This window comes from Stenella coeruleoalba, assembly GCF_951394435.1.
Source record: "Stenella coeruleoalba genome assembly, chromosome: 20".
NCBI lineage: Eukaryota > Metazoa > Chordata > Mammalia > Artiodactyla > Delphinidae > Stenella > Stenella coeruleoalba.
Genome location: NC_137166.1, coordinates 52,366,378 through 52,382,708, shown reverse-complemented (window position 1 = coordinate 52,382,708; position 16,331 = coordinate 52,366,378). Strand labels below are relative to the sequence as shown.

Below are 16,331 nucleotides of genomic sequence, written 5' to 3'. Positions count from 1 at the left end.
GGGGACTCGGGGGTGACAGGGAAGAAGGTCAAAGGAGCTGGGGGTGGGGGGTGGGGGAAAGGGTTTTTTTTTTTAAAAATCAAACAGTCATTAATAATATGCAACCGAGACGACGATGCCAGCAGACACCCCCGGGCCCCTCACCTCCACCTGGGCCCCCAGGATGGAGGGGGGGAGGAGCCAAAGCCCATCCCCCCAACTATTCGCCCCTCCTGAAAAAAAGCCTCAGGTCTCCATGAACCATAGGAACCCCCCCTGCCCCGAATCGACTCGTGTAAATACGTCCAAACTATATCAATTACATTTTGGGGCGCCTCCCCACTACTCTGCATGCCTCCCCAAAACTGGATCCCCGCCCTCTCCAACTCCACCTCAGCAATAAGCCGCCAGGGGCTGCATGCTGCGTGCGAGGGAAGGGGCATTCTGGGAAGCGGGTGGGGACCTCCATGTGGGTCGGGCTAGCCTTTAAGCTACCGGAGGGTCTCCTGGCCTCCTACCCTTCACCCCAGGAGGGCAACCCATCACGAAAAAAAAAAAAAATAGCAGCAATGTGGGGGAAGGAGGAACAGTCACCCAAGCCAAAAACCGGAGCCGAGCTCAGACGGTAGAAGCGGAGGCACGGGGGGAGGGGTGGGCTGAGGACAGCTGCTCCCTCAGCCTTTAGGAGCATCCCTCTGGTGAATTTCACTCTTTCCTCCTCCTCCCCCACCCCCCACCCCACCCCCGGGGATCTGCTCGCCTCTATTGCTGCATGGACTGAGACCTCCCATCCCAGTATTCCTGGGATGCTCTGGCCCTAGCACACAAAATTCCCCAACACCCCCTCCAGATTCCCATCACATGAGGCCTGCCCCCAGAATTCCTGAGACTGAGTCTGGCATCCCGCATCCTCCAAATCCCCACACGCTCCTGGGACTTAACCGCTGCACACAGATGCTGTCCGCACCGCGCCCCCCCGCCCCCCCCCCCCACCGCCCACCCATTCCCTGAGCTGCATCCCAGCACCTCAAACCTCCAAGACTTGATCCAGCCCTTCAGCTCACTTTCAGCCTTTGGGATGCTTCCAAATCCTTCCCACACTCTGGACATTTCCTGGACACCCCTAAATCTGACATCAGACATCCTCCTCAGGTTCCCCTGACGCTAGAATTTTCAAGATAAGCTCAATCTGTCTGCAATTCCAGGGAACCAGACCTTCCCGGGGCACCCCCTTTCTTATGCCTAACCCTCCAAGAGCCCCTTTCTTTAAATGGTGCCCCAAAGGCACCTTCTTCATAGACGCCAGTGTTTCCCAGAGAGTCATATTTGTACCCCTGGCGATGTGCTAAGGTTTTAGGCAGTACAAGGACAAACACTTATTTTTAAAGTTTTGTCTTTCCTGGCATTTCGCACATAATTGCTGCTTGGCCAGGACACCGTTTATTTAGGTTAGAGGTGTTTACATTTAAAATGTAGAGGCTGTTCCCTAGTGGAGGGACGCTGGAATATCAGAAGCTTGGGAAACCACATATCTACCTGGGCTGGGATCCCAGCTCGCCCTTCCCCGGCCTTCTTCAACCCCCCACGTTCGCGGGTGGAAAATTATTTCTCATACCCCATCCTGGCTCAAGAAGGATGCGCTACCTACCCCAAGCCCAGGGACCATATCGGTCCCAGAATCCTTAAGGGACTACCCCTTTTGGAGCTTGGGGCCCATGGAATTAGCAACCTCCCTCCCTCTGCTCCCACGGCCTCAGGAACCCCCCACCCCCCGCCTGAGGATTGGTGGTGGGGGTGTCACTGAGCACGATTCTTGATACAACGATTCCTATGCAAGGGGCATTTTTGAGTCCGCCCATCCTTCCCTTGGACCCTAAACCCTGGCGAACCAGGGGTGAGGGGTGGGGCGGGTTCTGGCGGGAGCGGGGTGGGGCGGGGCAAAGGGCTAGGGGCTTTAAACACCAGGGTATGGGGTTGGAGACTGATTATATTGCCAAAGGGTTTAACTTCTTAAAGCAAAACAAAACCCCAGATACCCCTGACCCTCACGGAAGCCGAACGGTGCAGGGAAAGGGGGTGAGGATTTTTCTAAAGGGTACGGACCTCTTCCCAACGTCTCCCCACTGCTCGCCAATCTGCCACACGTACCCAGCTTTTTAGTTCAGCTTTTAAAAATAGTCACAACCATTATAAACCTCTACACACGTTATTCTTGTTCCCCATCCCCCAAGTCAACAGTGTGGGATTCGGGGAGGGAGAGAGAGAGCTAAAGGGACAACTTCCAAGTCCCGACTCTCCTTTTCCCCCCGGCCGCCAGGGTGCCTGCAACTACACGCATGCGCTGCATGACGCGCTCCCCACACGCATGTCGCGCCCCTCCTGCGCTCCGGGAACGCACGGACACGGGGCGGGGGCGGGGTGATTGGGGAAGGAATGAATGGCGGGGGGTCTTTCTGAATACAGCGGCTCCTCCCCAACACACACACAGCAATAAGTTTCTCTCACTCAAAAGTGGGCGGGGCGGGCCTGTCCTGTTGTTGGGGTGGGGGGGAGTGGCAAGGGGGCGCTCTCAGGGATGGGGGAGGGTGCCCGGAGTCAGTCTGGGGAGGGGAGGTCTGCAAATCGTCCAACTCTGGTGCTAATGGCGGGTCTTCTCAGCCCACCCCCAGGGCAGGGAGGGAGGGGTCGGCACGGCCCCTCCCCCAAGCCTCCCCCACGCCCACCCTGGGTGCAGGAACCGCCCGTTGCAGAAGCTGCCGCATGTCACCCCCCCCAAATAAAAAGTGTCATGCCCCCTTCCCACCCACCCTCTCACTCCCCACCAAAATAAAAGTTTCCTTTTCATTTAAAAGTTTCATCCTCTTTGTCTCCAGAGAAGGTCTCCTGATGGGGCTAGGGGCTCTGGGGGCAGACAGAAGGTTGGGACAGAACAGCAGGGTCGTATTAAGATGGCAAGGGCCTGCACTTTGAGGGTCCAGACATCCCCCTCATCGCCGGCTCTCACCTTGTGATTTTGGCGGGGGCAAGTACCTGCTTCAGTTTCCTTGATGGTAAAAATGGGGATCCACACCCCTAACTGGAAAGTCTGTGAGGGCACCTGGGTCATGTGAGCTCCCGGGTCATGTGCCGGTGACTAGTCCCCAGGAAAGGAGTGTGGGCTCAGCAGTTACCCACTCTGAAGTCAGACTGGGTTCAATTTCTTAGTAGCTGTGTGTCCTTGGGCAAGTCTCTCAACTTCTCTGGGCTTGTTTCCACCACTCTAAAAGGGCGAGGGGGGGTGATCTATTAATTCAGCAAACATACTAAGGCCAACTACGTGCCAGGCACTGTTCTAGACACTGGAAGGCAATGAAATCCCTGCCTCTAAGGGTTGTGCTGAGGGTTGAGACTAATGTCCCAAGTTTAGCTCAGCTAAACAAATAGTACGCAGCAAACAGCTCAACAGTCACCACTATCATTGCTTTGCAAAGACTCGAGGGTCAGCTAGAGTGCAGCAGCCCTTCTGCCACTCGCTGGTGGAGAGGCTTGGAGCAAGGGACCCTGGAGCACTGAGCCTCAGTTTCCCGTCTGTATAATGCAGGGGATACTTTGGAGGAAGGTTGGGTGAGGGGAAGATGAGTTCTTTCACATTAAATGCTGGGTACATGTGAGGTCCCCCGACACTGGCCAGTTGGATTAGAACCAGCAGACTGCCCCCCTCCACTCGCTGCCCCTTGCCCACCCTGTCCCCCTACCCCTGCAGGAACACATACAGCCCCCGAGGGGTCCAGTCGAGGTTGGAGTTTATTTCTGCCAGAGTCTGGAGCCTGGGAGGGTATGGGGGCCTCCTCCAACTCCCATGAGAAACTCCAACTGAACTGTGATCACACAAGAGCAACCAGAAGGGAGCATGGGGGGAGGGGAAGGCGTGAGGTCCCCTTATCTTGCCCCTCTGCAAGGGTCAAAGGCTGGTGGTGGCCTGGGGCTCAGGGTGCTGTTGCTCAGAAGTTCTGGGGTCAGTGACTAAGTGGAGAAAGACACAGGGAGAGAGAGGGAGAGAGGGAGCGGTAGGGGGAAGGGGGAGGGGGAGAAGAGAGAGGGAGGGGGAAGGGGCGTGGGAAGCCCTGGCTGAGGAGGGCAGGGGAGCCATGCTCCCTTCCTAATATAGATCATTCATAACTGAAGGAAGGATTTGGAGCTGGATGGGACCCCAGCTTGCCAACTATACCCGAATTTCTCCCAAGCGAGAGCGCCCCAGTCCCTTCCTCCCTGCTTGCCCGCTCCTCTGTGTTTGGGGGTTCACGGGAAGTCTCAGGCGACCCTCCGCCCCCACCCCCCGTGGGGTTGATAAGTGCTGTTACGCCAGAGGGTGGCACCATTTCCAAAGTGCAAGAAGCCCGAGGGTTGTTCGTGGGACAGGCACCAAGGGGGCCAGGGCGGGAGGGCCCGGCGGCTGCAGGCAGGGTAGGGTCACTGCGTTGGGGCCGCAGGGGACCCTTCGGGCTCCGCGGGCAGTGGCCCAGCCCCCGGCTCCGCCTCCTCCGCCGCCGCCTCCTCGTCGGACACCACGCCCTCCTCCAGTCGGAAGACCTGGCGCACTGAGCGGGTGGTGAAGGTGAGGGGGCCGCGTCTGCGGGGAGGAGAGACCAGGGGGCAGAGAGAAAAGTGAGAGATAGGGAGATATGGAGAGACAGAATAAAATGGGGAGGGGGGCACAGAGAGATGAGGGGACAGCGAGATACTGGGGTTTATGGAGCGACGGTGCGCATGTGCGGGGTGGTGGCCTTACCGAAGCCGGTTCCTCAGCGTGTTCAACTCCCGGTTCATGGACTCGGAGGCCTCTGTGACATCCTCCAGCTCGTGTTGCAGCCTCCGGCGGACTGCCTGAGCCCGGGACGCCTCCTCCTCGGCCTCCTCCAGCTGCCGCTTCAGCTGCTTCACTCGAAGGTTCCCCTTCTCCAGCTTGGCGTGAGCAGGGGGGCCGGGTCATTTCTCTGGGTGCTACCCTCACCCAGAGCTCCCCACAGCTCATCCCTCCTACATCCTGACTCTGTCCTGTGCCCTGCCATCTATTCATGCTTTGTTCTTTTCTCCTAGATCCTCTCACCAGCCTCCACCTCAGATTCAAATGTGAGGTCATCCCCCACTCGGCCTCAGAGGGCTCTTTCTATGTTCAGGGCTGACCCTGCCCCTTCCCTGCTCAAAGTCCTCCGTGATTCCCCAGTACCCCTGGGACAAGGTCTCAGCCCTTCAGCCTGGCATTCCAGGCCCTGCAGGGTCTTCTTCCCATAAACACACTGATCAGACCATCTTCACTGAGACCCTCCCCAGACCCTGCCATCTCTCTCTCCATGGAGGGGACATACATAATCTGTCTCCTGCCAACTCCTCTGACCTCATTTCTTATCATTCAACCCCCCAACCTCATTCTTCTCTCAAGCAATACTGGTCTGCTTTTTGGCTTGGAACTCACCAAGCTCATTTCCATACCCCAGGGTCTTTGCACCTGCTGTTCCCTCTTCCTGGCTCTTTCTCACCCTTCAGTATCAATTCAACTGTCACTTCCTTAGGCAGGTCTTGCTGACACCCCACCCCCAATCTAGGGGGGATTCCCCAGTCCTCTGTGTCCCCCCCTCTCTTCATTCTCTTTTTTCTTCATAGCCCCTGTCACAATCTGTAATTATCTTTACTTGTTTATAGGTTTATGGTATCTTTCTTTTCCTACGTTGAAAATGTGAGCTCTTTGAGAGCACAGTCCTTCCCTGTGTCATTCACAGCCACATCTCCAATGCCCTGCACAGTGCCTGGCACATAGAGGGTGCTCAACAATTGTTTTGTGAGATGAATGGTGAATAAAACACAGCTGAGCTTTTAAGGGCACAGCAACTAGAATCAGTCACATTTGAGCCTGGGGTGGAAGCTGGCAAGAGGATCTGATCCAGGCTCTCTATTGACTGTGTGACTCTGGGGCAAATTATATCCCCTTTTAAAGTTTCCATTTTCTCGCCTGTGAAATGGAGCTGATGAGGGAACGTAAGCATGTATTTTTTAAAAAGCAGGTAGCATACTACTTGGGACACAGTAACTGCTCAATAAATAATTAAGAAAACAGACTCTGCAGCCAGAGTGCTGGAGTGTGAACTCTGGCTCTATCTCTTACTAAATAAATAATTGTGAGCAAGTTAATTCACCTTTCTGTCTCAGTTTTCTCACCAAAATTAGAGGGAAAATAATAGTTTAACCTACCTCATAGAGTTCGGATAAGAATTAAGTGTACTATATGTTATGTCTTTAGCATATTGCCTGGCTCGTAGAAAGCACTCAGTAAACAGCAGGTGTTGTTATTTTAGCTGTGGCCGAGCCTCTGGATAGGGTTTAACTTCTTCCCTCTCCCTGGCTGTCTAAGGTCCCCACCAGGGCCTTTCCTGGATTCCAGAATTTATGGATCACAAAGTCACTGATTCCACCTCTCTGCTGACGCACCAAGCCCCAGGATGGTGTCTGCACTCAGCTCCAGTCCAGCACCCACACGTCCTCTTGTGATGGGAACTCACTGCCTCCAGAGATGGCATGTGCTACTTCTCTGTCAGTGGTCCCCCCACCACTCCCACTGCACCTCAATGACATCAGCTGCTCACCTGGTCCCGGAGCTGGTCAGCCACCCTCCGCTCCTCCTCCACCTGGAGCACCACCTCTTTAAGCCTCTTCTCAGCCCTGCGTACCAGCTTGCCAGAGAGGATGCGCTCCCTATGGAGAGGTATGAACGGGAGAATCAGGAGAGCTGCTCACCTGGGGCTCAGTCCCCCAAGCCTCGTCCAGTGGCTACCTGTTCTCAGAGTGGCCTCTGCCCTCTTTTCCACCCACAACTGGCTCCCACAGTCTACTCAGGCCAGACACTGGCACCCAGGCTCCCACCAGGGAATCTAGTCCTTAGCTTCTAGGAAGATGCCTGAAGGTCCTAAAGTGTCTCCATGTCTATACCAGTTTTCCATATCCCACTCAGTCTCTCATATTCACCTGTATTCCCCCACCACCCCACCCCCAGTCTTCCTCCTCTCAGGGGACTGACCCACTGACCACCAGTCCCTAAGTCAGACCACCAGGCATTGTCCTCACCCCTTCTCTCTCCTTTGCCCCACCCCCAGCCTGTTAGTAACCGAACCCTGTCCCATTGCCCCCTGGACTCTGTCTTGTCCCCTCCTCAGCCTCACAGCCCTAGCCCCCAGTTCAGGACTCATCATCTCCCACCTGACCTTCCCTCTACCTGGCCTGGAATTCTCTCTCAATTTCTTTCTCTAGCTTTCTGTGGAACAGTCTGGAAGCCCAAAGCTCCATCTCCAACCATCTCTGTTGTCTTCTCCCCTTCTCACTCACACACTTTCCCTGGACAAGCTCAGCTGTGCCCCAGGTTTCTACAACCATCAACAGCCTGTTGTCTGCTAAATCCGTCTCCTGAGCTCCAGCCTGGTTCAGCCCCCAGCCTCAGCTATCCCCAGACCCTGCACACCCTGCATTGGGCTCAATGCCTTCTCCCAAACCTGCTCCTCCTCCTAATCCCCCATAATCCACCTAGATATGCAGGTCAGACACCTGGGGCCATCCTTACCTCCCTCTCTTCCCTCCCGTCTCCTTAATTTCCCCCATCCCCACGGTCCCTGCTCATCCACACCTGGGTGAAGTCCATGTGATGGGGCCCCTAGCAATGGGCAGTGCTTGGCAGCCATGACTGGACATTCCCTTAAATCTGAGCCAGCCACATGACTTTCTTTCTTTCTTTTGTTTTTGGCCGTGCCATGTGCGGCATGCAGGATCTTAGTTCCCAGAACAGGGATCAAACCCATGCCCCCTGCAGTGGAAGTGTGGAGGAGCCCTAACCACTGGACCACCGGGGGATTCCCTACATGACTTGCTTTAGTACCAGGATGTGACAGAAGTGACATTGTACCAGTTCCAAATCTAGACCCCAAGAAGCCCTCACTCTTGGAACCTTCACTTTGTCATGTGAACAATCCTGGGCCAACCTGGAACAGAGACAAGTTAGCCTAGTTGTCCCAGGCCAGGCTGGAGACATACGAGAGCCCAGCCAAGATCAGCAAATCCATCTAGCTGACTTTCAGCTGAGCAAAGATGCATGAGTGAGGCCCACCAAGCTCAGAGCAGCAGAACCTACCAGCCAACCCGAAGACTCTTGAGCAATAATAAAAAATTGTTGTTTTAAGCCACTTAAATTTTAAGGTGGTTTGTTATGCAGCTATAGCTAACTGCTACATTACTGTTTAAATTATATAGTGGGAATGCAGTTACTTGCAGCACAAAGCATCCTAAATGACATAGGAAATCATCAACCATTAATATTATGATGCCTTTTGGATGTTTCTAAACCATGTGCTTGTAACACAACTCCCCTTCATCTCATTGACCAGAATGTGAGGATTGCCCTCCAGCCGTGCCCTCCTCTCCCGCCTACCTGCTCTCCTGCTCCAGCTGCTCCTCAGCCTGGGCCAGCTTAGACTCAAGGGCAGCGATGATCATCTTCTGGCGGGCCCGGGCCCCAGCGTCTTCCTCACCCAGGCGTCCCCGGAGCTCCTGGACCTGCCGCTCCAACTGCTGCCGCCCGCTCTCTGCCTTGGCTGAGAAACTGCGCTCAGCTGACAACTCTGTGGTCAGTGATTCCACCTGCATCAGTGGGAAAGGCAGGACTGTCATGGTGGAGTCTCAGAGGGAAGGTGGGAGGTAAATGCAGGCACCTCCCACAACTAAGTGAGTTGATGATTGTTAAATAAACAGCACAGAACCTGGTATATACTAAATACTCAACAAATAGTAATGTGTATTTTTCTCCAATTGGCTCATCAGCCAATGGCAGTGCCAGCCCTGGGTTTTAACCTTTTAGATAGGTTTTTGCTATTTTAATAAGCCCACAAGATTATCACAAACTTGTTTAAACGCTGTAACTTCTACCTTTGACTGTGAATGAGTCTATTCCAAGGGTTATCACAGGGTTTTTTTGGTTTGTTTGTGTTTTTTTTTTTTTGTGCGGTACGCGGGCCTCTCACTGCCGCGACCTCTCCCGCCGCGGAGCACAGGCTCCAGACGCGCAGGCCCAGCAGCCACGGCTCACGGGCTCAGCCGCTCCGCGGCACGTGGGATCCTCCCGGACCGGGGCACGAACCCGCGTCCCCTGCATCGGCAGGCGGACTCCCAACCTTGCGCCACCAGGGAAGCCCGGGTTATCACACTTTTGTTCGCACCAGGCTCATCTGGGGAGCTTGTTAAAAAATTGTGGACTGCAGGGTCGCCCCGCTCCAGAGATTCTGATTCAGCAGGTCTGGAATGGGGTCCACGAATCCGCATTTTCAACAAGCATCTCAGGTGGTTTTGAAACGAATGATATGTAGGACCGTTTTGAGAAATGCCGGCTCAATGAACAGGAGCTACTACATTGGGAATGTGTAAACATACCTCTAATAATAGTGCCTGTTTATTTATTCAGCTCCTACTCTGAGTGAGGTCCTATGCCGGGGACACAGAAATTAGTCAGATCCAGTCTGATTCATACTTTACTTCATTTCACCCTCAAAGGAAGACATCGACGTGGGGATTAGCATATGCTTTTTTTTTTTAAAACCTTTTTTTGGAAAATAAAACCGTGATATAGAAAAAGTAAAAAACAGATCAAATATATGGCTTAATGGGTTTATGAAAGGCAGACATCATTGTTGCCCCTGCCCAGGTCAAGAAACAGAACTTTACGTACCCATCCTAATAACAACCTCTTCCTTTTCCCCCAAATAGTATGTCATCCTGACTTTGGAGGTGATCACTTCCTTGCTCTTTTTTCGAGTTTTATTACTCAAAGATGCATCCCTAGATCCTATAGTTGAATCCTGCCCATTAAAAAAAAAAAAAAAGAAACTTGTATGGACTTCCCTAGTGGTCCAGTGGTTAAGACTTCACCTTCCAATGCAGGGTGTGTGGGTTCGATCCCTGGTCAGGGAGCTAAGACCCCACATGCCTCACAGCCAAAAAAACCAAAACACAAAACAGAAGCAATATTGTAACAAATTCAATAAAGACTTTAAAAATGGTCCACATCAAAAAAAAGCTTTAAGAGACTTCCCTGGTGGTCCAGTGGTAAAGAATCCGCCTTCCAATGCAGGGGACATGGGTTCGATCCCTCGTTGGGGAACTAAGATCCCGCATGCCGCAGGGCAATTAAGCCCATGCACCACAACTACTGAGCTCGAGCGCCTCAACTAGAGAGCCCGCGTACCACAAACTACAGAGCCCACGCACCCTGGAGCCTGTGCACCACAACTAGAGAAGAGAAAACCCACATGCCACAACTAGAGAGAAGCCCACATGCCCCAACGAAAGATCCTACATGCCTCAACTAAGATCTGATGCAGCCAAATAAAAATAAAAATTTAAAAAATAGAAAAAAATCTTTTTAAAAATTTGTATATGACTTTTAAGTCTCTTTTAATCTACAGTTCCCTACTCCATCCCTTTTATTTCCTTACAATTTATCTGTTGAAGAATCTGGGCTGTCTGACCTACAGAGTTTCTCTGCATCTGTATTTTCCTGACACATTCACGGTCTAATTCAGCATGCTGCTCTGTTCGGTTTCCTTCAAATAGGCAGCTCGGTCCAGGGAATTAATTCTTTTTCTCTATGAGTTTTCAAGGTAATGAAATGGTTCCATATCATTTTATGAAGGTGACTCTACCGTGTTGCACAGTCGTCCACCAAGAACTCATGCCCATCTGGAACCTCAGAACGTGACCTTATTTGGAAAGACAGTCTTTGGAGGTATAATTTGTTAAAAGAAGATGAGGTCATACTGGATTGGGGTGGGCCCAAAATCCAATATGACTGGTGTCTTTACAAGTAGAGAAGGAGGCACAGACACATAGAGAAGACACAGGGAAGGCCGTGTGAAGATAGAGGCAGAGATTGGGCTGATGCATCTACAAGCCAAGGATTGCTGGCAACCAGCAGCAGCTGGAAGAGAGGCCTGGAACCGATGCTCCCTCAGAAGGAAGCAATCTGATGACACCTTGATTTTGGACTTCTAGCCTCCAGAACTGTGAGAGAATAAGTTATTGTTGCTTTAAGTCACCCAGTTTGTGGCAATGTTACAGCAGCCTCAGGAAATTAATACAGTGACTAATTAGTATTTTTTAAAATATCATTGTGAACTCGTGTATTTAAAAAGATTTGATGGATTTAAAGCAGTGCGATTCTGACCCTTGTTGAAGCTCAAGTTGCTCCATTTGGGGCCAGTGGGAGCCTTTCCAGGTTGACTTCTAAGTGCTTTTGAGATAACCAGGGTGTGTTATAGACTGAATGTTTGTGTCCCCTCCAAATTCATATGTTGAAGCCCTAATCCCCATGTGACGGTACCTGGAGATGGGGCCTTTGGGAGGTAATTAGGATTAGATGAGAAATGTGAGGGTGGGGCCCCTACGATGGCATTAGTGCCCTTGTAAGGAGATACCAGAGAGCTTGCTCTCTCTCTACCCCCACATGCACAAAAAGTCGAGGCCAGTGAGTGCATGATGAGATGATAGTCACATATAAGCCAAGAGAAGAGGCCTCAGAATGAAACCTATCTTACTGGCACCATGATCTTGGACTTCACCGTCTCTAGAACTGTGAGAAATAAATTTCTCTTATTGAAGCCGCCCAGTTTATAGTATTTTGTTATGGCAGCCTGAGCAGACTAAGGCATGGTATGACAAGATGGTCCAGGCTACTCTGATTCATTTCCTGATTCAGATCTGGAATGAGCCATTTCTTCTGAAAAAAAAAAAAAAAGCCCCATTTTCTTTTAGTGGGGGAAATGGTATTTCTAGACCACAATGTTCATTGCTATTGGGTTGGTTATTGTTTAGAGGCTTTTTTGGTGGACAGAGATAGGATGGATCTATACAAATTACCCCATAAGTTCACATGAATACATCCAAGTCAAATTTGGGACTAGAGGGTTTTTGTGTGTTTTTTGTTTTGTTTTGTTTTGGCCGTGCCACACAGCTGTGGGATCTTAATTCCCCAACCAGGGACTGAACTCGGGCCACAGCAGTGAAAGCCCAGAATCCTAACTACTAGGCCACCAGGGAACTCCCTATTTGTTTGTTTTTAACTTAGCCTGTTCTCCATGACATCTATATATTGGTTCTCACGTGCTGATGATCCTCAGATTATGAACACAGGTAGAGATGATAGAATTAGAATATCCCATCCTTAATCATTTACTTTATCCCACATTATACACATAATATTACTATTATCAATATAATTACTGAATATAGTAATAAAATTTTTTTTTGCATATTTGCCCATTCTCTCCATTTAAAAAATAGTTGTGTTATAAATAAATGAGCATTTAGCCAATTATCCTTCTTACTCCTTTTCAGCCTTCACTTAGTTGTAGAGCTACGGGCAGACTGTATGCTCGTTACTCTCTTTAGCTGATGTCTCTCTAGTGACCCTGATCATCTGAACCTGGATCTCCAGGGCAGTGGTTCTGGCTGCTCATGCCTCAGAACCACTTGGAGAGCTTGTTAAAACACAGATTCCTGGGTTTCCCCACCTCCAGCATCCCTCATTCATTCGTTCCTCATTCGCTTGGTTGGGGCCCCAGAACTTGCATTTCCAACAAGTTTCCAGGTGAGGCTGGTACTGCTGATCTCGGGGCCACACTTTGAGGACTGCTGCTCTCCTAGATTCTTCAGGAAGGGCTCCTGGGAATAACAGTCTCTGAGTTCTTGCACGTTGACAACTTGTTTATGTCCTTTATACATGAAGGTAAGTCTTATATCTTATAGGTAACCAACAAGGACCTACTGTATTGCACATGGAACTATACTCAATATCCTGTAATGGAAAATAATCTTACAAAGAATATATATGCATATATATAACTGAATCACTTTGCTGTACACCTGAAACTAACACAACATTGTAAATCAACTATATTAAAAAAAACCCCAAATATCTGCACATAAAAAAAAAAAGAAAGTAAGTCTTGCTTGATATAAAATCCTTGCCTCACATTTTCTTTCTTTGAGTATCGTAACTATATCCCTCCATTTTCTCCCAGCATAAAGTCTCGCTGTGAAAAATCTGATGACAATCTAATTTTCTTTTTCTTATATAACACTTGTTTATTTTTTCCTGGATGGCTAAAGAATTTTTCACTCTCTTATAAGTCCAAGGGTTTTTATTAGAATCTGTCATGGTATGAGTTAGTATGGGTCAATATCTTCAGGTACACAGTGGCTACAAACTTTTCTGCTTCAGGAGTTTTCTTGCATTATGGTTTTTTGTTATTTGCTCTGACCCCTTGCTTTGATTTTCTTCTTTGGGGGCTCCTATTATCCATACGTTGGATCTTCTCTGCCTGTCTTCAATATTTGCCATTTTCTTATGAATTTCTTTTTGTGTCTTTTATAAGTTTTATTTTGGGGACTTCGCTTCTGCCGCAGTGGTTGAGAGTCCGCCTGCCGATGCAGGGTACACGGGTTCGTGCCCCGGTCCGGGAAGATCCTACATGCTGCGGAGCAGCTGGGCCCGTGAGCCATGGCCGCTGAACCTGCACGTCCGGAGCCTGTGCTCCGCAACGGGAGAGGCCACAACAGTGAGAGGCCCGCGTACCACAAAAAAAAAAAAAAAAAAAAAAAAAAGAATCCGCCTGTCAATGCAGGGGACACAGGTTCGATCCCTGGTCCAGGAAGATCCCACATGCCACAGAGCAGCTAAGCCCGTGTGCCACAACTACTGAGCCCACGCACCACAGGTACTGAAGCCTGCGCACCTAGAGCCCGTGTTCCACAACAAAAGAAGCCACTGCAATGAGAAGCCCGCACACCACGACAAAGAGTAGCCCCCACTCGATACAACTAGAGAAAACCCGTGCGCAGCAGTGAAGACCCAATGCAGCCAAAAATAAATAAATAAATAGGAAATAGGTTTTAAAAAAAAAGTTTTATTTTGATTTTTTTTAAAAGGTTCTCCTTTTCACCAACAGCCAAAGATGTGGGCTGGGCTAAGTCACATCATTCTTTATATGACTGTAGTATCCTACGGGCTCTCCACTAGGCATATACTGGCTTATTTATTTCATTTATAATGAGCACCCAGTACTGTTTTAGGTAAAAACTAAGAACTAAAACTAAGACAGAGGCCCTATGCTCAAGGTGCTTACACTCTGTTGGGAAGATGGACCACAGACAAATAAGTAAATATATAATAGAATGCCAGGCAGTGGTAAGTGATATGAAGAGATTAAAGCAGAGAGAATGGAGAGAAATTATGGGAGGGAGGGTGGCTGTTTCACACAGGGTGGTCAGGGAAGGCGGTTTTGAGGGAGTGAGATGTGTGATGGTTTGGGAGAAGGGCTTTCCAAGAGGAGGAAACAGCAAGTGCAAAGGCCCTGAGGTAGTAATAAACTAGGCATAGTCAAGGAATAGTGAGGAGGCTGGTGTGGCTGAAGCAGAGTGAACTAGGGGAAAAAGGGTTAGAGATAACTAAGGTCTGAATTAGCCAGGGACCAGAGTGTGGGGCCTTTTTGGTGACTGAGATTTTACTCTGAGTAAGATGGGAGTGCATCATCATGGTGTATGACTGCTTCTCCTACTGGTCTAGGGGCTCCCCAAGGGCTGAGCTGGGTTCTTACTCCTCTCTGAGTCCCCAGCATGAGAGGTCTCAAAATGTATCTTTTAAAAGGTATGAAATAATAATGATGTAGGTCTCTCTTTGGAAATCTCACCCCTCTAACGTCTGCTTGGCAAACTCTTAACTTCCTACAAGACCTCTTAAGGAATCACCTCTATCAGGAAGTCTTCCCTGATAGCCTCCAGCCTCCAGGCTGGATACTGATCCAGTCTCCTCTACATTCTCACAGTGTCCTGTGCTTCCTCCATTTTCATTTGAATTTCGGTATTGGGATAGGCTGTTTCCTCCATCAGACTAGGATGTCCTTAAGGGCAGAGACCTGGAATGATCCATCTCTAGGTCCCTAGCACACCCAGAATAGGATATGGGCCTCCAGAAGCCTCATAAAATAGTTATAAATAAATAAACAAATGAAATATGCTTTTGTCTGTCTGCCTAGCTCCTATGTATCTTTAAAACCCAGACAAATGCCCCTTCTTGCAAATGCCTCTCTTGCAGAGAGTTCTCTCCCTCTCGCTACTGGGCCCTCAATACTTATATTATCACACATGTCACTCTGTAATGTCATGGTGTAATTCCCTGTCTGTTTCCCCAGGGAACTCTGCAGGATAGACACTCCACATAATTTATCCCTGAATCCAGCCTTTGAGAAGCTTCAGAAATACAAGTGAATGAATGCATCAATGTCTCCCCCACCTTGAGAACTCCTATTCAACCTTCAAAACCCAAGTCAAATATTCCCTTTTCCTACGTCTGTTGAATAAGAGAACTGAAGGTGTTATGGTCCCAGGTCAGCAAGGACCCAGGCTGGCAGTGGTGACCCAGCTGTGCTCACCTGCAGAAGCAGCTTGCGGTAGCGGTCATTGAGCAGCTCTGCATTGCTCTGCTCCTCCTCCAGCTCCTCTTCCATTTGCCCCAGGCGCCCCTCCAGCTGACGCTTCTCATCCAGAATGGCAGCCCTAGGGAGAACGGGCACGGGGGCGGTGAGAGAGCAGGATGGCCAGAGGAGGGCGCCCTGCCCCACATTACCAGGGACCACTCACTTGCTAAGGCTGCCGTTGGCCACCTCATCTGCCATTTCGTCCCGCTCCTGCTGGGCCTGCCGCCGGGCACGGTCTGAGGCGGCCAGTTCCTGTGAAGAGCGAGAGAGGGGGTGGTCAGCTGTGGTGAGGGGAGGCTGTCTGGGCACTGGTCTCCCTGCCCCTCACACCTCAAGTCTCTTGGCCTTTTTTTCACTGCACTTGAACATGCTGCCCCTGTATAACCTTGGAATGAACTTCAGTCCATAGGCAGATGTCTCCTAAATCCGTCTCCGGAGCCCCTGGTCCGTGTCCACCTCTTGCTGCCCCTCAAGGCCCCTCACCCTCATAGTCTCCTCACTGAGCCCACTATCTCCTTTCAAGCCAGTTCCTCCTCCAGTTTCCCCCGGTCATCGGGCCAGACCTCCTCGACTCCTCTGCCTCCTTACCACCCATAGCCCTGTCTGTCCTGCCCTTTTACTCTGCCCTGGTCCCTCCTCTGCGTCCCACAGCCCTGGCTCAGGCTTCATCCTCCCTCCCCAGCCTCCCAGCCTCCATTCTCCCCCTAGTCCATGCCCCACACCGCCCGAGAGAGGGCCTTGCGGCTGCGCCTCAAGACCCTCTCTGGGCTCCCAAGCTTCCCCCAGGCCCCGCCCCCCTCCCTTCCCCCAAGG

At 50.7% G+C, this 16,331-nt stretch overlaps 1 protein-coding gene and 1 long non-coding RNA gene across 5 annotated transcripts in view; one reads left to right on the top strand and one right to left on the bottom strand.

Moving 5' to 3' along the window:
* Positions 1 to 3,756: 3,756 nt before the first annotated feature.
* Positions 3,757 to 16,331, bottom strand: part of MYH14 (myosin heavy chain 14) — a 91,046-nt gene continuing 78,471 nt past the window's right edge. For all 4 annotated transcript variants that reach the window (XM_079908547.1, XM_079908550.1, XM_079908548.1 and 1 more), the window contains 6 exons: positions 15,682 to 15,770; positions 15,474 to 15,597; positions 8,426 to 8,634; positions 6,597 to 6,705; positions 4,748 to 4,920; positions 3,757 to 4,588 (listed from right to left, as the gene is read on the bottom strand). In XM_079908547.1, the coding sequence (XP_079764673.1) occupies positions 4,429 to 4,588; positions 4,748 to 4,920; positions 6,597 to 6,705; positions 8,426 to 8,634; positions 15,474 to 15,597; positions 15,682 to 15,770 (864 nt within the window). In that variant the 3' untranslated portion in view covers positions 3,757 to 4,428. The remainder of the gene's footprint in view (positions 4,589 to 4,747; positions 4,921 to 6,596; positions 6,706 to 8,425; positions 8,635 to 15,473; positions 15,598 to 15,681; positions 15,771 to 16,331) is intronic.
* On the top strand, positions 4,467 to 6,585 carry LOC307179427. Its single transcript, XR_013825384.1, has 3 exons — positions 4,467 to 4,573; positions 4,765 to 4,926; positions 6,365 to 6,585. It is a non-coding gene; the product is annotated as an uncharacterized lncRNA (long non-coding RNA).